This window comes from Ostrinia nubilalis, chromosome Z, assembly GCF_963855985.1.
Source record: "Ostrinia nubilalis chromosome Z, ilOstNubi1.1, whole genome shotgun sequence".
Classification (NCBI taxonomy): domain Eukaryota; kingdom Metazoa; phylum Arthropoda; class Insecta; order Lepidoptera; family Crambidae; genus Ostrinia; species Ostrinia nubilalis.
Window position 1 is genome coordinate 13,427,451 of NC_087119.1, and position 24,090 is coordinate 13,451,540.

General features: G+C 38.3%; 1 protein-coding gene across 1 annotated transcript; it reads right to left on the reverse strand.

Moving 5' to 3' along the window:
- Window positions 1–16: 16 nt before the first annotated feature.
- LOC135086626 (ER degradation-enhancing alpha-mannosidase-like protein 3) lies at window positions 17–22,561 on the reverse strand. The gene is made up of 11 exons (XM_063981378.1): window positions 21,985–22,561; window positions 21,598–21,744; window positions 20,570–20,722; window positions 20,342–20,495; window positions 19,572–19,741; window positions 16,216–16,437; window positions 15,331–15,496; window positions 8,164–8,414; window positions 7,747–7,884; window positions 2,816–3,017; window positions 17–1,292 (listed from the first exon to the last, which is right to left on the reverse strand). Exons 1-11 carry the CDS (start codon window positions 22,098–22,100, stop codon window positions 420–422), a joined length of 2,592 nt encoding a protein of 863 aa, XP_063837448.1. The 5' UTR covers window positions 22,101–22,561; the 3' UTR covers window positions 17–419.
- Window positions 22,562–24,090: the final 1,529 nt, after the last annotated feature.

Below are 24,090 nucleotides of genomic sequence, written 5' to 3' on the forward strand. Positions count from 1 at the left end.
TAAAGTAAAAATACGATTATTTACAATGAGTTTTATTCAACTTAGGAAAATATGTTAACTGTCTTTTTATGTAGGCACCAGTGTTACAGTAGTATTAAGTTGTGATGAACATTATTGCACAGATGTACAGCATAGGATAAAGAAAACTGTTTAAGATGGTTATAACTCAAACACTTTAAAGATATCTTATTTCTAAAGTATATACTAAGTAAGTATCAAATTAAATATAAACATTGATGACAGTCTTGTGTTCATCGAAATAATAATTTAAGAATATAAAACTAAAAAAAAAAAACAAAACAATGTAGCAGATGTTAAAGGCACAAAAATTCATTGAGTATCGTGCTTACAGTCGAATATTTACATACTTTTTACACTGTACCGTCCTAACTATTATTTACAGTCCTTGTGAAGTTGTGTCAGAAATCACCTGGAGTTTTGTCTGGCAGTGCGTCTTTCTTTTTGTCCTCACTACTAGGTTGAGTTCGGATTTGATTCGCGGGTTCACTGTTCGCAGTACAAGCCGGAGTGTTCTCAGTTCGGGCCTTGTTGTTAATAAACTTTTCTTTTGATTTCGCGAAGAAAAGATCTAAATCGTCATTGGACTTCTTTTGACGTACCTGGTCTTCGTTCGACAGAGACAGTTCAAACTGCGCCACAAGTTGATTGAGTACTTTCTTGAGATGGTCGAAGGACTCCTTGTCCGCGCTGACGTCAGTGGATTCGATGACGGCCTCGCAGTTGCCGCCGTCGCATTGTTCGCCTTCGAACTCGCGCTTCAGCGATTTAAGGTCGCCGACGATCACAGCGAGCTCAGGGTTGCTGTAGAGAACTTCCGTCAAATACTCGGCTTCCTTCGAGTATAAGAATACGGCTGGTATGTGAATGTCGTCCTTTCCGTCTCCGGACATGGCGAACAGGGCTGTGTTTTCGTGGGTGGAGTCGGGAATGTTGTCTAGTATGATGGCGAGTTTGGCGCCGGCGCTTTGTATGTTGCGTACCTTTTGTGCGAAGGTGCACTGTCCGCGCTTGGCGACGGCGAATAGGTCGCGGACGTCGGCGGGGTTCTGTATCTCGGCGCAGGCGTCGGAGGGGACGGTGAAGGCGAGCCGGCCGGAGAGGCGCGCGTCGCCGAGCTCGCGCCCGAAGTGGCCGGGCCCCGCGGGGAAGATTCTGTCGTTCACTTTCACGCCGGCCGCGACCACGCCGTTGTCGGTGTCGCTCATGGAATTCCATTTGGACATCTCCCGCATGAATGTCAGACCCTCCGCTGCGTCTTTGGCTGATTTCGCCTAGAATGAAAATAACTTTTATACTCGGTGTTACTTGGCGTCCTTGCCATATTCACCGTGTATAAGACAGCATAGTCTACGCGGTTGACCTTCATAGATTAATAAAGGTAATATTGAAGACTAAGAAGAAGAAGCGAATTTGAAAAGGTTATTGGTCTAAAAACAAGCATCAAAACAACAGTTGGCTGTATAACTTGTACTGAGCGATTTACCGTAACTCTTACATAAAATCCCTTGGCATTAAAATACGTACCAGGCAATTTTATCAAATTGCATGCATCGCAATTACAGATTATATCTAAATGTTAACTCGTTATCAAGACTTAAAAAAAGATTTTTCAACGTATTTAATTATGAACGAATATGTTATTTTATGTTTTTATAACTATTGAAACACGATAAAAAATATTATTATACCCGCTCTAATTGTTCATACATATTTGTGAATTGCTGCATTGTATTGGACTCAGCTAGCTTTTTATAAATGATTGGTTACGTTACATTACGGATGCTCCATTTATGCTGTTTTAATTGATCAGTTGTCGAACAATAAGCTTGCACCACACGCCGTTCGAAATGAACGATCGGTTGCATTCATTTAGCTCAGTCCACTTATTGAAACTTGATGCCCGTTTGTTTTGTGCGATGTTTTACTGTCATGGAATGCATCCAGATGCATTGCTATGTAGCCAAAGGAAAGTGGTGCTAAAAACCTGTAAAAACTTAATTTAGCTAACTATGGGATTGTTTTTCTGTTAGTTCAATACGATGTAACCTTTAAGTAGCACGCGACTGGAATTGTTAGTGAATATTATTAAAACGGACTATTCCTACCTCTCGTTCCCATCGCCGCAACTTCTGTGTAACCAGGATCTACGAGTCCTCACTGTATCCCCGTGGAGTTACACCAGTGGCTATCTAGTCTCAATAGATACTTGACTGGATCAATTAGCCACCAGGGTTAAGTAGTTTCTTACCGTAGAGGTGGTGTAGAGAAGTTGTACGCGGCCATCAGGCAGCGTGAGGACGGATATGCCCATATCAGCCAGGGTCAACACTTGTCGCGGGTCGTTGAGGGGCGGAGTCTCGCCGGCAATACACAGCGCCGTCTACCTTTTAAGTAGCTACACCACATTGGTTTATTAAGCCAGGACCTTACCGTGGAGGTGGTGTAGAGCAGTTGTACGCGGCCATCAGGCAGCGTGAGGACGGATATGCCCATATCGGCCAGGGCCAATACTTGTCGCGGGTCGTTGAAGGGGCGGAGTTCCGCGACAACACACAGCGCCGTCTACCTTTTAAGTAGCTACACCACATTGGTTTATTAAGCCAGGGCCTTACCGTGGAGGTGGTGTAGAGCAGTTGTACGCGGCCATCAGGCAGCGTGAGGACGGATATGCCCATATCGGCCAGGGCCAATACTTGTCGCGGGTCGTTGAAGGGGCGGAGTTCCGCGACAACACACAGCGCCGTCTACCTTTTAAGTAGCTACACCACATTGGTTTATTAAGCCAGGGCCTTACCGTGGAGGTGGTGTAGAGCAGTTGTACGCGGCCATCAGGCAGCGTGAGGACGGATATGCCCATATCGGCCAAGGCCAACACTTGTCGCGGGTCGTTGAGGGGGCGGAGTCTCGCCGGCGGCCGCGCGGCCGTCGAGCCGAGCAGCTGACGCATCGGCTGTCGCACCTTCTCAGGAACCAGAGACGCCGTGTTCGGACATGTCCTGGAAGTAACAAGCACCTAAGTGTTATTCAAAATCAAAGATTTTATTCAGTACTTAGGCTTTGTAGGGCGCTTTTTTAAACACATCCCAAATATAGCTTGCCCTACCACCACTTCGGGACTACATATGGGCTGGTGCTGCAGAGAAGATGTATTATTCTATCCTACTAATATGTGAGAATGAATGAATGTTTCTTTCTTTTCCAAGCAAAGACTACTGAATATATTTTGATGAAACTTCACAGTACTTTTTTCATGGACTCAAGTGAAGCTATTCAGATACAGTCCTCATTGCATCCAAGAATGAATGAATAAAATTTATTTGGTACAATACAATACAAAATTGCAGACAAACTTATGCGATAAAAATGGTCATCGTATTGCATCTACTCCCTCAAAACTCAAACTATACAGGGTGGAAACGATAAGTGATCTCACTCGATTATTTCTAAACTATACAAGATATCAATAATCTAGTTACTGATCCTGAAAGCACGGTAATACTATCTATACAGTATTCCAACTCGGCCATATTTTTGAAATAAATGTCAACAGCCCCGCCGTACGTCACGGTATGACAACATGCGATAGGGCTGCTCACCTACAGTACCCATTCTAATTACATTTTTCTACTTAGAATTTCAATCTAGTTTTGTGATTGTAATTTTTTTTTATTTAGACAAACAAAATACTTTGTGAATAGAAAAGGATAAAAATGCGTGTTGTTTTGTGATTAGTAGATTTAATTTAAAAAAATATACTAAAATAATTTTGAATCTACTAATCATAATGAGTACTTAATGACCTGTTACTTTAATTTCAGACGGGCGAAATCGTTGGCAAAAGCTGGTTTTATACAATATATAATTTTCATTTCAAATCAAACTGACTGAAAATGACAATTTCTGACAGTTAATGACTAGTTTTTGACAAATTTTACCGTAAATGACGGTCAGTCAAATTCAATCACCTTACGGCCGAATACTGAAACACTACTCAAATCTGTCACTCAGCTGACGGGCTCCTAAATTTAAGTATCCTTCAATTTTAAATGGTATTCTCAAACGCCACTCAAAGGATTTGAAGCCGTGATCAGCTAAGCAGCTCTCAAATGTTTACCTACTGGCAACATTTACCAAAAAAAGTATGTTTTCATTTACACAAATGATAACTTTGCGTTTTTTATCCATTACACGCAGCATCGTTTGTTTATGTATTGTCTTTTATGGAAATATACTCAATCAACTTAACATAGAACAGTTTATTTTTAGTTTCTATTATATATAAATCTCGTTTTGTTATATAAAAAAATTAATACTTGCATTTTTAATTAATTAAAAAAATATTTTTAAAGGTGATACTTTTTATTGTTGAAATCTATTAAGTGGCGATCGTGGACCGAAACGTAACCACAATTGACATTTATCATTGTTGACAGAGCATCAAATTGACAAATCAACAACTCTTGGAAATGCTGCTACTTATGCGATGTCCCCTTATTCCTCAGAAATAGGCATGTTTATGTATTGCGGTTTCATAGCAGCTATTTTGGTTGTTACTTCGTGCACTATACGATGCACAGTTGGTTGTTAGATGTGGAAGATAATCACCTAGTACACGTTCATAACTTCCCGTTGCGTAGAACAGTAGGGTTATAACAAGTATTCGGTCCACTGGTTGTATGCCGTTTGGTGAGGGGTTTCAAAGAGCTTCCAAATTATGAATCCAGAAACAACACCGTTTCTTTAGAGACGCGGAACCTCGCTCGGAATTGCATGTCATTATAATAATATTTTTCAATAGCGTTCAGCCTTTTTGCGTTCCTGCGATTAGATCTAGGTATTTCCTCAAGGCTCGAAAGAAATGATAACGATGACACACATTATTTACCACTATTTAGGTCGATTTAGGTATAAGAATAGGATTTAAGATACCGGGCAAGCACTCTCAAATTTAACAGCTGCTTAAGACGATTTGACAGTTGTTTGAGTAATGCTTAGCGTTGAATGGCGTTTCAGTATGCGAAAATTCATTTGAGTGGCGTTTAAGTGCAACTTAATTTGAGAGGTGCTTAAAAATTGAGAACTGCTCAGATATTGTTTTGAGTATGCGAAATGTAAGTTTAGGAGCTGCTTAACTATTTGAGAGGCTGTCAAATATTTAAATGGCGTTTCAGTATTCGGCCGTTAGTCATTTTCAACACTAGGCCATCGACGTCCGTTCGGCACATGCGACACCCCTAATTTTTTCATTTCGACCGCGTCCCGAGATTTGAAATTCGAAGGAATGCTCGCGTTTCGTCGGTTTATATGAAGTTACAATACTGTATGATATTATTACCGTGCTGAAAGTGCTTCATGAGCTCTATCAAACGGTATTAATAATAGGTTACTTAATAAACTGGATCTATCCGAAAATTCAATGTTTCCAGCTTCCATACATTTGGTAAAGTCACATTATTTTAAAAACTACACATGATATAGTAAAACTGATTACTGATTCTAAAAGTGCTTCACAAGCTCTATCTAATGGTATCAATAATAGGTTACAGAATAAACTGGATCTATCCAAAAAAATCAATATTTCCTTCTTCCATACATTCAGTACTACCACAGTAATGACACTCATCTCTTGACAATATTATAGCAAGTAAAGCCTAAAACCAATGTTTTCCATGAATAATTTTCAATAAGAATACAATTTACAAGTTTATTTTAAGAGTTTATTATTAAATAAAAAAAAATACACTTCTAATATTGTGTGTCTGGCATACATTTAGTATGGAAGCTGGAAACATTGAATTTTCAGATAGATCCAGTTTATTCTGTAACCTATTAATGGTACCGTTTGAAAGAGCTCATGAAGCACTTTCAGGATCAGTAACCAGTTTTTCAATATCTTGTATAAAGAAATAATCGAGTGAGATCACTTAACGTTTCCACCCTGTATACTTTATTTACTTCATGTCAGTTTGGGCGCATCTTTAATTCAGTAGGAGATAATTAGATAAAAAAAATATAAAGATTAACATGCCTTATTATCATTGACGAAAATAAACAGCTTTCGAAAATAAACAATTTTGAATATTTTGCAAGAACTATATCTTGTTATGTGGGTCATTAAATGATACACTTCTGGAATTGAATAAATTATTCTTGTCCAATTTAATGATGATGAATCATGAAAAAGTAAACGACGACATAAGGCACGTTATCATTAGATAAAGCCTGCGCATATTTGAATATATCGAAGGTTAAAATTGACTGCGTAGTGCAGTTCAAACATTCATTTGCGAATTCTTTACATTAAATAAGTAAATACAGTTCTCTGCATGACTGTGTAGTTCAGTTTGATAACTTTGTCAAGACGTAATTTAATTAGCAGTTAATTTAAGCTGCTTTTCTTTTCGCAACAAAGTCGTAAATACATAATTAAAGCCCGTCGCTAAGGTATTAAAACCCTGACGTAATCTCCCGATATCTCCAACACCCTAGTAACCGCAATATCGGGGTCATCTATTACACCTAAAGTTCAATACGTGAATCCATGAACCAACAGATTCATATACTATGTACTATGTAAGCGATATCAAACACTGGCTGGTTGCGTCAAGTGCTTAGCTTTTAATATTATCGCTGATAAACAGTTTTTTCCATATTATGATTTGCTACGCGTATCGATAAGGTAGATCTTACTAGCAAAAACTCAAAACACTGTAACGCAATGTAATGTTGACTATATTATCAAATGGGATTCAAAGAGCATCGTGAAAGGCGTCTGTGAAAACTCTCTTCCTCTTATTACAAAAAGTTAGGTGTCCCACGCACTACGCAGCCTGGCTGCCGCAGTCGAACATAAATATGACGATGTATGGGAGGTCGCGCCAAGAGTGATCATACACGGCCACACCAGGCTGCCTAGTGCGTTAGGTTGTTTAAACTCGCGTTAATCACTAGTTTAAATTGACATTTAGTATGGAAATGTCATTTTAAGCCAGTATTCACCGCCCGTTTAACTTATTTGTATTAAGCCAACTCTTTTTAATACGATGTTTTTCAAATTCTCAATACAATCTAAAACAATTTCTTTTTAAATTAATGGAAATAAAATTTGACAAGGGTCTAGTGCACCCCTGGACTATTGGTATGACCAGGCCTGTTCATCTCCGCGAGTTTACATCGAAAACAAAACACGCACGATGGCCCACCTACAGGATACTATTCGACAAGGCCTCACATACGAGCGAACATTGACTCACGCACACGTATTCTTGTGTATGATGGAAGAAAATAAAGAAAATGGTGTACTAAATACTGTGCAGTATTTACCTGCCTAAATAATAATAAAAACACAGAATGTACTTTTTTAAGTTGCCTCAAGACACTGAGAGTTAAATAAGTAGTTAATATTAATCGTGATAATTCATGCTAAATCATGTATTTCCTCCGCCATTTTCCGCAGTTTGGCAACTCACGTCACATCATTTTACCGAAGTCAGCCCTATAGCTTCGGCGCAGTGCCGATCACTGACGTTTGTCAACAAAATGGTGCTTGACTCTTGAGACAGGCTAAATTACACCATATTGTTAATGACATTGAGCATAATTTTTTTTAGATACCTTCGCGAAGTAAAACTTCTGTACGTAGTACTTATTATTATTCTGTGGTATGACTATTAAGTTTAGTTGGAAGAGTATTATTACACAAACACTAGACATGTTTGTACTAACTTTCTGAATTTGTCTTCGTCTTCATCATCAATCTTCAGGGTGAAGTAGGTGGTGTTCTTGCCGGCAGCTGCCAGCGACAGCGGCAAGAAGTGAGCCTCTGTCGTCAGCACGTAGTCTTCCAACTTCACGGGCAAATCCCTGGACACAAGGGAAAAAAAGATGTTACTAAATATTACTGATAAGTAAACACGTTTAGCTTAGGCGTCGTCTAATCAACCTATGCTGGCTCAAGGTTATGGTTTAGCTACATAATTTTTGATACACAGCTCAACTGATGGCCTCACACTCGGTAGATCGATGATCGCGAAGGTCGCAGGAAGGACCTGGATGCAGGCAGTGCAGGACCGGTCATTGAGGAAATCCCTGATGCAGATCTTTGTTCAGGAGTCTGAAATGACGATCATAGTTCACACTTACTTGTCTTCCCCGAACAGCATGTACAGGTATTTAAAAGTCTCGGCCAGCACGAAGGAGTCCATCCTATCTTCGTGTAAGCGCGTGCGCACGTCGTTAACGGCCGCATATCCGCACGGCACGCGCGCGAACTGTTGTAATGCCTTCAGCACCGCGCGGCCCACGCGCAAGTAGTGATCGTCGCCGGTTGCGCGGTGCAAGAAGTATGTGGACTCCAGGAACTCCGGCCGTAAGGGGTGCTGGCCCCAGTGGACCTGGACAGAAGGCAATTTGTTCCTTAAAACCTTTATTCATAAGCGATAGAATCCAGTGGCCGTCACTCATCGTGAGGAAAGGGAAATTATGTGGAGTCTAGGAAATCTAGTCATAGAGAACGGTGTATCTGAATAGAGGTTAACATGTAGCAATCAAAGACTTATTTGATACTTCTAGCCGTTTAAAATAAAAATGTGTCAGCATTTATGTATCAGCAGCATATGCAGTCAAGTGGATATCGATCCTTAAATTCAAACTTATATTGATAGTGCAACGAATCGATAGAGGCTGATTATAATTAAATTATTTCATAGAAAAACAGTATGTGTGGCTATTTAATTATCGATTCTAACACACAATAATAATACATTTTGATGTGTCACTTTTGATCAGCTGCGCGTGAATACGATAATGCTCAAAACATGAGGTTCATATTTTAATGATCCAAGACGAGTTACTTATCATTTTTTGGGCACTATATTAATCCAACTTCGGATGGGCACCTTAAGCCAAAATATTTGTTTATACAAAAATCATTAATAAAATATCTAAATACCTATCATTATTAAGAGAAGAGGAGCGACCTTTAATGCATCATTACCTTTCGGCTGAACCATTTAAGAACCTAATAAGTACAGCGGAGCAAATTTTACAGGAGAGCGAAAAAACGCATTTTCATTTGCCCTGCTAAGATGCTTAAAGATTTGGATAACTTCCGATGTTTATATTAAAGATTAGTTACTAAAGTACCTATACTTTATGGAATAAAAGAATATATTTAGTTAAAAATTGCAAGTTTTATGCTCTTTACTAACACTAAAAATTATTTTTTTGACAAAAGTGCCTCGTAAAAATCAAAATCAAAATCGAATATGAATCAGTACTCATGTAGTCCCCAGATTTTGATATGGTTATCGAGTGTCAGCCAACAGAACTCGAAATAATATTTAAATTACAGTAGCATTTTACCTCTAGTAAGTCACATTGACCATTTTGAAACCTAGTAAGTCCATGCACTTACTAGGTTTTAAATGGTCATTGTAACTTGCTAGGTTTTGATAATGGTTTTTGCAGATTTGAATTGGACTTACTAGGTTTTTAGCAACGCGTTTCTCCGGTGTTAAGTGTAATAGAGCGATTTCTGTCTTCACAACCTGTGGAGACCTTAATTCTAAGGTGATTTATGACAAAAAACGAAAATCTGAAAAAGTGCCCCTTACTAGGTTCTTAAATGGGGGTGCGTGACAGTTTATATAAGTTTATATGATATAAATTCATTTCAATAACGTTCATATTGTATAATAAACGTATGTTATAATAACACTTGATATAATTTTTAACATATAATGTTTACTTCATATAATAAATCATTTCTAATAATGTCATTTCAGATACCAATCAAAACGCATTAAGACATTTGATATAAACCTTACTTAATCTAAGACTCATTTGATGTAATTTTGTTTAATATAAATAATATTTCATATAACAATTACATAAAATAAATATTATTTGTTATAACGACTATTTGGTATAAGTACTCTTTAATTGATATAATTTCTGATAGATATAACTTTTAGTATGTTCTTCTTTAGCTTGACTTATAAATGACTTTAGTGACAAAAACGAATCGCCGTAAAACCGACTCCACGTAGTCTTGTCTGCCCTACCCCTAGAGTGTAATTTAGAAGCGCGTAGGCACGGAGGGGCGAGGCGGCCCGCGGGCTGAGGAGCAGGTGGCTGGAAGCGAGGCGCCGCGGCTGAGGCTGGCCGGCGAAGAAGCCGGCCAGCAAGCCGAAGACGCGGTGTCGAGCGAAAGCCATCTGCGACGATTAGTACGCGAGGGACCGCCAGAGCCCGCTGCATGCCTGCTTGCTTGCTTGCCTGCTTGCTTGCTTGCTTGCCTGCTTGCTTCCTTGCTTGCCTGTTTGCTTGCCTACTTGCTTGCTTGCTTGCTAGCTTGCTTGCTAGCTTGCTTGCTAGCTTGCTTGCCTGCTTGCTTGCCTGCATGCTAGCTTGCTTGCTAGCTTGCTTACTTGTTCGCTTGCTTGCTTGCTCGTGTGCTAGCTTGCTTGTTTGCTTGCTTGCTTGCTGCATGCAATGCTTATTATAACAATTGGACTTTATATAAAATTATATTATGCTATGCTATCGCATTAGGTTTTAAGTACCTGTAAAGATAGTGATAATGTGTGTGGAAATAAATAAATAAATAAAATAAATTATTGTTATATGATTTAAGTTTTATAGGAAAAGAATTTTATCTCATTTGATTGTTCGACATTTTATTTTTATATGATTTGAATGTTATTTGTTTTAAATAGTATACATTGTAAGTTTTATAGAAAATATTCATTATATCAAACCATTTTATATCAGTTGTTAGTTATTTGTCTTAAAATTATTCGTTTTAAAATTATATTATTCGTTTATTATAGTAAATAATTATTATATTAAATGATTTTATATAATTTGATGTTATATCCTCTAAGTATTATATGATATGTAGTTATATCATACATTACACACCCCTTAAATGGTTCAGCCGCTTTGTGGCCTACTAGTGCGAGTACTATAAAAAATGCGCCAATTCTTGTTTCAGTCACCAATATTTGATACTGACGATTGTTTAGAATAAAAATTACAGACAAAAATACATTAGACTGCGATTATTGCAAATCCGCTGCTATTACAGTACATATTATTATGAGACCTGCGTTTAGCTTTATCTTTGTACCTACATGACCTAAATTGAATCGACCTCGACGCAAACAAGGCAAATCCTTTTTCGATCTTCATCTTACCATAGTATATAAGTATTATTGTACGTATACAACATCGAGTACGTCAAAAAAATCTATGAAGATTTTAGTTCTTGAAAGTATCCGCTAGGGACGCTGTACGATCCGTCACACATTTAATGTCTTTTATTTCGCACTCGATATACGAATACGTTTGATGTAAACTCACACTAAGCCCCCTGATCGAATGATTTAATAAATATTATAGAAAAGGATGAAAATTAATATCACATAAGACTGAATTTACATAGCTTAAGCAAGGTTACCACGTGTTGCGCTTCACATAGGTAAACCTATTAACCTATGCATTTTTAACGATAATAAGCACCTTCGATTGTCCGATAACGTTGCGAATCGCCTTGAATGCAGCGGCGGGTCATAGATATGGATTTCCGATTGAATTAGCAAACGATTATTTCTAATGATGGATGTGAATAAAATGGACATGTGGCATGACCCTGTAGGTCGACACTGACTCCATTGTTTGGTAACTCACAAACTTAAAAAGGTTGTTGACCATGTCTTGCTGATGCTCATTTTCATTATACCCACTGTGGTATCTTGTTTAGTTACAATAGGAGCTAATTTGCAACAATTTGATAGTCTGATGTACTGTCGTAAGTTAATCACCTAAAGACAATGACAAATCATTCTATTTGTAATGACAAGAGCGAGTCTTATTCGACAAATGGTCACGTTCCTTCCCATTTGGAATCAATAGAAGTATACAGGCATCAGAATAATTAGCTTAACAAGCGTTATCTTACCTTGTGTAAGTCAGTACCTACCATTATACAGGGTGGAAACGATAAGTGATCTCACTCGATTATTTCTAAATTATACAAAATATCGAAAATCTGGTTACTGATCCTGAAAGTGCTTCATAAGCTCTATCAAACGGTATCAATAATAGGTTACAGAATAAACTGTAACTATTTGAAAATTCAATGTTTCCAGCTTACATACTAAGCGAGTGAGATCACTTATCGTTTCCATCGTATCGTTTATCCACCCTGTATAGTGTATTTTAAAAACAAGGACAACTGAACACAATTTGAATTATTTAAACTTCCTTCATTACTTAATGTAAATAAAACAAAAACTGTTCTTTGTTTGCGGTTTTTAATTATACCTATTGACTTTCAAACGGATTTGGAATACAATAAAATGTAAATAGCTTGTAACTTTGTAAGACGTCTTGCAAAATACGATAAAGAGTAAGAAATGAGGAGCGTCTGTTTAAAAATTCCATTATTCTGGCAATTTCCACTTTGAGCGATACTGTTTGTTCATTCAAATCCGTTTCAGAATCTCAGCAGAACCCGTCATACCCTATGCTCAAGTTTGATCAAATGTGCCTATTTGTTATTTTTGTTTTCTTCTCGCAACCTCTAGAATGCAAGTGTGGGCATCGGACTGATCATTGGGCTATTGTCGCCTGTAAATAGGCTAGATGACAAAATTTCAACTATTTGTCCGTCAGAAAGATACTCAGATCATAGAAGGGAATAGATGTGAAACGGGGGCGTGGCGCGTGTCTCCGCGATATGCCCAGAAACGAACATCGCCCGCGACGCCAGGTTAGTCGCGATTCAGTCGTACTGAGGAAATGTTCTCCGATATTGTTGGATAATGCGTCGTTACGTGCAATAACACAAGTGAAACGAAGAACTACAGGAACAATGGAGTCATTTACCACATGTAAGTATTGCAAATCCATTGGTATTTTGCTTATAAATAAAAAAAACTAAACATTTTTACGATCGAATTCAGTGCCGTGACAGTTACTGCGATATCGAAATTAGTGGTGATAAAATTTCAAACACGTTGTACATTGACGATTTAGTTAGCAACCACTTTATGTCATGCTTAACTACTGCGCAATGTATTTTATTTCTTCCGATATCCACTGATGCGTGAAAATACACAGTACGGCCGCATGTGCCGGTCGTAACATAGTGCAGGGCTCGTGTTCTAATACGGTTTCCTATTATCGATAAATAGAAGTAAATTATTATTTTCTATTTTCTAATTTTGAATGAAAAAATCATGAGTTGCTTGCGATTTTTAAGTTTTTACAAAAACAATAATAATAGTAGAAGGGATTAGTAACTGTCAACTATGTAATTACTATAAGAGCTAGTTGAAAGCCTAATAATAGGCATTATTTTTGATAAACAGGCGGTAAGAATTTCGCCATAATTAAAAAGTTAATGCGCGATATCAGTAGTTAATAATAATTACAGTGATTCTGTTATTATTATTAAAGTAATAATATATTACCAATATTGTCAATACTGGTAAAAATCATAAGTACCTACTTAACCCATGACCTTTCATACAAACTTTGTCAGGCTATAACTTCTATACTCCATTGATAGCGACATTGAGCTTTGGTTAGGGTAAAATGTGAAAGATAGGTTACTACATTTAGTCCCAATAATTGATTCTGACTTTTTCGTACATACGAAATGGAACTGACTCCTTTATGCAAAAATCGTTAAAGAACATAATAATAAAAAGGTTTTCTTTTCATACAAGAATTTTTCAAACCAATTTCGAGCCTTGCCCCCAGGATTTAAAGTATCGATATCTTATCGACTCCATTTTATCTTTCTTTTCTCTAATTGCTTTTTTCAAAGTGTGCGTGACGTGCCTTATGGCCAATCATAGCACATTTGAGCCTGTTGTCGTAGACTCTCAGTCGCTTTGTTTTTACACATTTAAATGTGTGTGTGGGAGCTGTGGTGGGGGAAATGTGGGGACACTGGTTCTCGTTGTAGATACGCGCGAGTTCATATCTATTCCCTTTCTATGATCTGAGGAAAGATAATTAGAAAATAGTCATTAGACTCGTATTTTTTTTCATAACTAAATAAATACTAATGGCTTAAATTCAACGCCATTTCAACTCGATGTAGCACTGCTACATCGAGTTGAAATGTCGCGTGACGTCACTTTTGAGTAGACTTTTTACTCAAACGTGACGTCACGCGACATTTCAACTCAATTTAATACTGTAATGATTCGATTATGAAAAAAAATAAAAAGATACGTGTCCAATATTTTTTTATTATCTGTCTGACGAACTAAATAGAATTTCGATTTCATTACCCAGTCATCATCCCAATTACGTGACTAGTAATTATTTTATTCTCACGACTGTGGAAGGTGGAATGAAGGTGTACCACTACATGGCCATGATACAACCTTATTCCAATTGCAACAAAGACAGCAGTACCTGCAGCCCAGGGTAGAAGGCAGCGCGTCATGAGGCGGCGCGCTGAGTGTGCTCTCACCTGGAAGTCGGTGGTGAAGGCCTCGGGGATGAAGGTGTGGCGCTGCATGACCTGGTACAGCATCTCGTGCGTCTCCACGGCGGGCCGCACGTCGCCCAGCAGTACTTGCAGCCCCGGCCAGAAGGCAGCGCGTCATGAGGCGGCGCGCTGAGTGTGCTCTCACCTGGAAGTCGGTGGTGAAGGCCTCGGGGATGAAGGTGTGGCGCTGCATGACCTGGTACAGCATCTCGTGCGTCTCCACGGCGGGCCGCACGTCGCCCAGCAGTACTTGCAGCCCCGGCCAGAAGGCAGCGCGTCATGAGGCGGCGCGCTGAGTGTGCTCTCACCTGGAAGTCGGTGGTGAAGGCCTCGGGGATGAAGGTGTGGCGCTGCATGACCTGGTACAGCATCTCGTGCGTCTCCACGGCGGGCCGCACGTCGCCCAGCAGTACTTGCAGCCCCGGCCAGAAGGCAGCGCGTCATGAGGCGGCGCGCTGAGTGTGCTCTCACCTGGAAGTCGGTGGTGAAGGCCTCGGGGATGAAGGTGTGGCGCTGCATGACCTGGTACAGCATCTCGTGCGTCTCCACGGCGGGCCGCACGTCGCCCAGCAGTACTTGCAGCCCCGGCCAGAAGGCAGCGCGTCATGAGGCGGCGCGCTGAGTGTGCTCTCACCTGGAAGTCGGTGGTGAAGGCCTCGGGGATGAAGGTGTGGCGCTGCATGACCTGGTACAGCATCTCGTGCGTCTCCACGGCGGGCCGCACGTCGCCCAGCAGTACTTGCAGCCCCGGCCAGAAGGCAGCGCGTCATGAGGCGGCGCGCTGAGTGTGCTCTCACCTGGAAGTCGGTGGTGAAGGCCTCGGGGATGAAGGTGTGGCGCTGCATGACCTGGTACAGCATCTCGTGCGTCTCCACGGCGGGCCGCACGTCGCCCAGCAGTACTTGCAGTCCCGGCCAGAACGCTAGCAGCGCGTCCATGAAGTTGCGCGACTGGAGATGAGGCCTGTGGGCCGATCAACAGTCAGAGGGGCGTCAACTAGACTGTCGCCCGTATTCAGAAATTAATATTTATAACATAGTAATCTATGAGGTCTCAAATTGCGCGTGGACGCACAGGGTGACACACGAACCAATCACAGATCTCTATTCAACGCTGTGCGTTCGATTTGCTGCTTCACTTAAGCAGGTATCGTTTGTGAATACGGGCGTGTCACTCGTGAAAGATATACGACTGATATAACAATATAATCATAAGGGTTTTGCTATGTAGTTTTAATTATTAGCATCTACTCACTATATCCATAACAAAAAGTTATATCAAATGAAAAAATATCCACGGTGGATCTAGTTGGAAATAAAATCTAATCTAATCCATATTGGATCTAGTGAATGGATCTAATAAGATAAAGTACGGCCAACTAGCAGCGATACAAAAGGTCGATACGACTGTCGAGTTGACTTGACAATATATTCTGTCTCTTCCCATCTTGTGTATTTGTCGTAATGTCTCGTTCTCCCGCCAAAATATGTCAAAGTCAGACGAGTTCACCCATAACATTGGGTTTGTTTACATTTGGTATCGCTTCTCGTTGGCCGTACTTTAGATTGAGAGCTCTCACTAGGTGGACCGACCGAAGATTTGGTGAAGGTTGCTGGAACTTAACTTTTACCTTGTGTTCTGAAAATATTTAGGTAACACCCTGTATATTTCTAATGACTTGCCTGTGCATGTGCACCGCCAACATGACGGGTCCCCGGCTGATGTACTTCATGACGGCGTTGTAGTGCCGCGTGAACCGCGCCAAGTACTTCTCATCGCCCAGCAAGATGTAGGCCTTCAGACAGTACTCGTAGTACGAGTCGATGCCGGCGCCTACGCCCGAATCCTTGCGCACCCAGTCGCCCGAGTGGATGTTTATCACCGTTCCCATCAGGTCTGACGTCCTAGGGACAGTACACAGGTACTAAGACTAGGTTCAAGTGGATGTTTATCACTGTCCCCATCAGGTCTGACGTCCTAGGGACAGTACACAGGTACTAAGACTAGGTTCACGTGGATGTTTATCACCGTTCCCATCAGGTCTGACGTCCTAGGGACAGTACACAGGTACTAAGACTAGGTTCAAGTGGATGTTTATCACTGTCCCCATCAGGTCTGACGTCCTAGGGACAGTACACAGGTACTAAGACTAGGTTCACGTGGATGTTTATCACCGTCCCCATCAGGTCTGACGTCCTAGGGACAGTACACAGGTACTAAGACTAGGTTCAAGTGGATGTTTATCACTGTCCCCATCAGGTCTGACGTCCTAGGGACAGTACACAGGTACTAAGACTAGGTTCACGTGGATGTTTATCACCGTTCCCATCAGGTCTGACGTCCTAGGGACAGTACACAGGTACTAAGACTAGGTTCACGTGGATGTTTATCACCGTTCCCATCAGGTCTGACGTCCTAGGGACAGTACACAGGTACTAAGACTAGGTTCACGTGGATGTTTATCACCGTTCCTATCAGGTCTGACGTCCTAGGGACAATACACAGCTACAGCTGAGACTTGGTTCACATAGTACTGCACGATTTTAACATTATTCGGTTTCATCTGGGTATTTTCAGTTAACGAAAGAAAAAAATACTTTGTACTATTTACAAACGTGCAGTACATTACGAGTAAATGTCTTAATAATTATTATCCAGACTATGTTAGTATTATTTGTGAATGACATTTAGCTCATAAACATCCGTACGTAGACTAGAATATTTTGTGCAGACTAAAAAACTTCCTACTGGTCTACTTTTTAAAGCATTGCGTAACACACGTACAACAAATATGGCAAAACATTGTGGCTTTAAGAGAATCGAACGATGACTGTTGTAAACGAAATAAAGTAAGTGTCGACGCAGTTGTATAAATAAAAATTAGTTTTAATGTAAAATGTCTTTCTCAGCACTCAAATTAACTAGTTTATTATGTAAATGCCATGTTTCAATCGTAATGTGTTATGCGACACAGACCTAAGTTAAAGTTATATACCTACAATGACAGAAATTTTATCATTGTGTATTTGATCAAGAGAAGTATATCGCTATAAGGTTTTAAGCAATAGCAACAACGTAGTAGTACCTTTCAATATTTTGTGACCATGTTACATAAGTAGCAAACATTTTTTCTTTGTCCATTAAACTGGCCACTTATCATTATGTAACATTTTACAATGTAAAGCCGAGTACGAACTAATTTGTTGTGTTTTACGAACACGGACTTTGTTTGCGTGTTCGCGTTCGTTCATGCATAGGGTCATTCCATCGTTTCGGGTGTTACGTTCGCACACACATATTCAACAATTTCATGTATTTTGAAATAGTATTTTAATAATGTTAGTGCCTTAATCTGTCCGTTTTTGGTTGTTTTATTTAAATAATAAAGTTTGTACAGCTTAGAATGTAGGATAACTAAAATATGAGTCGAAAAGTGTGCGTTTCGGGCGTTACGAGATTTTGCCTCTATGTTCTGACTGTTGCTGCATTTACTCGAAATTTAGCGAATTTTCTTAAGGAATCATACCTAAAACTTACAGGACTTCTAAAGTATGAAATTTACAAACCATGTAACATACAATCACGGTTAAATAAAACGTTTTACTATTTTTTTATAAATTTTTTCTTTGTTTCGGGTGTTACAATGGTTCTGTTTCGGGTGTTACGAGTACGAAAATTCAACGCGTTTTATCGATAAAATCGGTGTTTTATTAGTCTCTAGGTACTACAAAATAAGGAGTACAACAAATAAACACAAATAGAGCGAATTCTGGTTTGAAATTACGAAGCAGCTTTTTTTTTTTAAATATACAAAGTTCAAGTTTAATTTTTCCTCAGAATATAGCTTTTTCTATTGTTTTTGGCTTGAAATAGCATTACTTTAATTTCTAATTACGATATTTATTGGATATGTCAAACATCGACACTTTTTAGCAGTACCTTAATTTTAGTGATAAGTCGACATTTTAAAAAAGTCTTAAATTGAGAAATATGACTCCTTTTCCGATGCCAGCACTAGTGGGAGGTCAAAGGACCCTCACAGTAATACTTTTTCACTTCTCCAAGCAATATACACACATTATCGACATATAAATAAAAATGTAATGCCCGAAACGTTTCGGGTGTTACAGTTTTTAATCAAGAAAGAAACATACTAAATTAGTATCATGCTCAGATATTAGTTAGTATTTGAAATCATTACTACCATGACCTTACTTTTACCAAATATTGTTTCCCTAATCCATGTGTAAGGTACAATAATAAAACAAATACCTGTTTTTCTGTTTCGGGCGTTACATCGCCGAATTAACAAGAAAACACACTTAAAACTTGATGATTGTTAATTTTTTTGGGACTATGACGCTATCTACCAATACTATGATAAATACCCTCGAATCATATAGTGGCAAAACGTTTCACAGATTGATAGATTTTTTTTAATGGTATTACCAATAATCAGAGAGAAAATGATCATTCAGACAGTTGACTTAAGTATAGACTTTGAAGACTAATAACTTAAAAATTACTTGTTTCTTTCAGATTTTTTTTATTGCACATTATAATTTGGAATGTTTACTTTCAAAATTCATCAGATTTAATGCGAAAAGAACATATTTAGTTTTTCACCCTCGGTAACATTTGTCATGGAATGACCCCATACTTACTCAATTCAAGAAATCGCATGGTCAATACAGCAAGTCAATGGACAAAATTATAGTGTTAGGTCGACAATTTTTAATGGGTAACAAAATTTTCGAACCGGAAAGTGGTTACACTGTTGCACTGGTGTCACCATAATAGCTCGCTGTCGTAATATAGCTGGGCAATGTACATGAGGGTTTTATTTAGCAGTTTTGCAAGAACCATAATGAAGGCACCTGTTTCTCGAGTAAAACTTTAAACAAAAGCAGTGGTAGGGTTAATGAGTAAAAATATTTAGGTACTTGTAAAAATGCTCTTTAAAAGCTCAGTCGCAAATGTTACACATTGGAAACTCTATTTAAAAAGGCTCTTATTTTTCAAGGATTCAATAACTCACCTATGTCTGATTTTCCAGAGCCTGTCCATTGCTTTATGAGCCTTTTGTTCGTAGATCAGGTTGCCGGTGAGCCGCGACAGAGCTGCCATCTCCAGAATCATGGTCCCCGCGCAGGCTGTGCACGTCTCCCGGGACTCCGAGAGCCCTCGTATCCCATGCCGGAGGTTTATCTAAAAGAAAATTAAAATTATGAAAAATAATTACTCTTAGGGCCTATGCCTACACAACGTTTTATAGCGCGCATTTGTAGCGATACAGTACAGACGCGATACACACGAAAGTCTATAGACGTTTGTAGAAAACGTCGGCGTGTTTGGATCACGTGGTGAGCACAGGTCTTTAGAGTTGGTTTTGATTAAAATCGAATTTTCGAAACAAATAAAAGTTCGTCAGGATTATTGATTGCTTCATGCCGATGCCATAGGTCGATAGTTCGATACAACTACATTCTCATTACCTAGGGCATACAAAATTATAAATCATAGTATGTGTTAATTAAGTCAATAAATTAATGTTATGACCAAAGTTAATTGTGAAATGGAAAAAGATAAGCTTCTTAAATGCCTTGTTAAAATATTTTTGTAAACATCAATAAAACTAAAAATAGTATAAGTATTCTGATAACTTCCTCTCGCGATACTAACAATTAGTAAACAATAATAACAAAACGCGCAGTTACTTTGCGAAACGCAAGTTTATGATTGTTTATTAAAGGTGAATAATATCAGCAAGTAATATCCATGAAACAAAACCATGAAAAAAATATTTACTCGTCCATGAGGTATTCCTGTTGATGTATTGAATGCAGGCAACAATCTTTTTCCTAAGTCTTCAGCCATGGCCAATAGTTCTCCATTATACCATTGCAAAATTGGTATTTCTGGTTTCAAGGCATCAGTTAATACATGAGCCGATAATAATCCTCTGAAATAATATGATTGATTAAGTATGATCTCAAACCAACATACAAATTGAGAAGTTGAATTCAAGAATATTACCCCAGCATTCTTATATTGGTTTCAAACACTGATACTATAATATCGTGATCGAAAGTGACGTCTTTGATGACGAGTTTGATGGCATTGTTAAATTCTGAGAAATCCCCCATCACAACAAGAGTATCCAAACTGTCAACTAAGGTGAGAGAGAAGCTGCAAAAAGAAAACACCATTAGGAACTCTGAAATGAAGACTTTTCTGGATGAACATCATAAATTCCCACATTTTATTACAGACTAGCGGCCGCCCGCGACTTCGTACGCGTGGATCCCGTTTTACCCCCTTCATCTATCTTACGCGGTTTAGATTTTTTCATACAAATGTTTTTTCCCGCTAACTCCCGTTCCCGTGGGAATTTTGCAATATCCTGTTGTAACTAAGCTTTAAGTTTACTAAGGTACCTGCATGCCAAATTTCAAGCGTCTAACTTAAGCAGTTTAGATTTTTCATACAAAAGGATTTTCCCGCTAATTCCCGTGCCCGTGGGAATTCCTAAGTATCCTATAACCTGCCCAGGAGTACGAAGAATAATTGTACCAAGTTTCGTTAAAATCCGTCAAGTAGTTTTTGTTTCTATAAGGAACATACAGACAGACAGACAGACAGACAGACAGAAAGACAGACAGACAGACAGACAGACAAAAATTTTACTGATTGCATTTTTGGCATCAGTATCGATCACTAATCACCCCCTGATAGTTATTTTGAAAATATATTTCATGTACAGAATTGACCTCTCTACAGATTTATTATAAGTATAGATAGTCAAAACAGTTAATTTTGCACCTTACATTTTGAACTTTAATTTTATCAATAACATGTCAATAATAACTTACATTTTAACTCGCACCTTACATACTATTTCAAGGTTTAGAGAAAAATAAAATAACTATGCAAGCAATATCCATCATAAGATTGGTTTGATAACCTTGAAAGCAATTTCTGAAATCTGCAAGTTCGAAATGGTTTTTATTTTCTAGCAGGCAATTTCAAAAAGAATTTATGAGGTGTAATGTGAATGTACTTACTTTCCCAGAGAATCATCCATGTCCCCTCTGCTTGGAGTTATACCTTTCCATCGACCCTTGCAACTTAGGGGCATTAGTTCATCGGCAGGATATGCATTATACATGTATGCATCATATGCATGGTAGAACATGCTTCTAGCCTCTTCTCTACAAATAATAATTTAAATAGTTTAACATAGCTATAAAAAAAACTTTTTAAAATTTTAATTAATAACCATTGACATTGCAGTTTTTATGCTCTAATATAAACTTTAAAGAAGCAAAAAAAAATTGCAGAGCAACCTTACTTTGAAAACACATGTTTATTAAAACAAATGTGCAGAAATATACATTTAATTAATTCTTAATAAAACATTAAATTAGGTTAATAGGCAGGTATGTATGTACCTCAACATTAGTCTCTCTGCTTTTGTCATCTTCGATGTAGTGTGTTCATCTTCCGTGCTCACACATATTGCGAAAATAAAAATTAACAACACCACTCGATATGCCATTATCACCATATCACAATATTTTTAAATGACTAGTTAGCAGTACGCTCGAACAAACCAAGGTAACAAGTTTGAAATTAAAATGATTAAAAAAATGAAAATAAAAACATGGAATTCATTTAATTATTCACATCACATGTACTCAGTCCCAGTTTTAGTGAATACCTACTAACTAACTAAATAGTACAAAATTATAACCACCATGACACACAGTGACTGACGGTGACAGACGGAATCAGACGGAATAAACAAGCAAAACACAATACGACACAAAAAAGTTGTGTGAAAGTGAGTGGATTTTTTTCGTTACCAATAACAAACACAACTGTATAATTATGTTAAGTATCAAGTCTGACGGAAAACTTAAACGAATCTGCTTTGAAATAGAAGAGATAGATGAAAATAGTATTATAAAAGTTATTATAAAAGCTGTACAATACTCGTACAGTTGCCTAGTTGGAAAACTGATAACTGTTATCAATGGAGACATAGACTGGAGAGTTGTGAATAAATTGACGTGTCTGTCGACCATAGACCTTTGATATTACGATCAAAGTACGAAATCAACGAGAGTAACTCGCTTCGGCTCTTCGACACCACGCTCACACTGGTCGAGTAATTTAGTCGAGTGACGAGTAATTTAATAAATGTGTGAACGAAACAAACAATGGATTTGCTTGACTAAACGATTTAGTAACCTACTCGATTGAATTTTTGGTGTTCGGTGGACCCGATATTATTCGCCACTCGACTAAATTACTTATACAGGGTGGAAACGATAAGTGATCTCACTCGATTATTTCTAAACTATACAAGATATCTAAAAACTGGTTACTGATTCTGAAAGTGTTTCACGAGCTCTATCCAACGATACCAAAAAAGGTTACAAAATAAACTGCATCTGTCCGAAAATTCAATGTTTCCAGCTTCCATACATTAAGTAAAACCACATAATATTAAAAACTATACAAGATATCTAAAAACTGGTTACTGATCCTGAAAGTGTTTCACGAGCTCTAATCAACGGTATCAATAACAAGTTACAAAATAAACTGGATCTATCTGAAAATTCAATGTTTCCAGCTTGCATACATTTAGTACTGCCACAGTCATGGCACTCACATCTTGGTAATATTATAGCAAGTAAAGCCTAAAACCAATGTTTTCCATGAATAATTTTAAATAGGAATGCAATTTACTATTTCATTTTAAGTGTTTTTTATTTAATTAACAAAATAACACTTCTTAAATTGTGTGGCTGGCATACATTTAGTATGGAGGCTGAAAACATTAAAATTTTGGATAGATCTAGTTAATTCTGTAACCTATTACTGATACCGTTTAAAAGAGCTTGTGAAGCTCTTTCAAAATCAGTAACCAGTTTTTCGATATCTTGTATAGTTTAGAAATAATCGAGTGATATCACTTATCGTTTCCACCCTGTATACTTGACGAGTGCGAACAAGGCTTCTTCGCGTAACTTCACGAGTAGACTCCGATACCTCAGCTACACTACTTCACTTCTTCTATCAGTTCTATCTTCGATGCTTCGACGAAGATTATTTTTCGAGGAATGGTATTCACAACGAGAGCCTATAGCCTCGTTCGCACTAGTAGAGCAACTCGGCTTTACTAGTGCGAACGAGTCAAAAAACCAATCGCATTTTGCTTGATTATGTACAGTTTACAAATGGTTTTATTGATGGTTTTTAAATACAAACTCGACTAAATCGCCGCTTCGGACTTTTATAGCCGGTGAGAAGGGACACGTAAATCGTGATGGGGGTGCTACTCGCCTGTCACAATAGTACAAAATGGATTGGCTCGACTAAAACGATTTTAGATACTACTAAATTAGTCTCCACTCTACTAAATTACTCGACTAGTGAGAACGAGGCTTCAGACAATTTGCTAACGAATATTATTTGTAAATTAAACAACCAGATTAAGTGAAAGTATAAAAAATGCTAAAACTTTTGTTGTATAGATTAATTAATTGCAC

Bases quoted from the DNA above. Each gene is read 5' to 3' on its own strand.
- LOC135086626 (XM_063981378.1), bottom strand. From the start codon at position 22,100: ATGGTGATAATGGCATATCGAGTGGTGTTGTTAATTTTTATTTTCGCA. The intron at 20,496-20,569 runs GTAATATTCTTG...ATATTATTTCAG, and splicing joins ACCAATATAAGAATGCTGGG to AGGATTATTATCGGCTCATG. The intron at 19,742-20,341 runs GTAAATATTTTT...ATTTTCTTTTAG, and splicing joins CAGGAATACCTCATGGACGA to ATAAACCTCCGGCATGGGAT.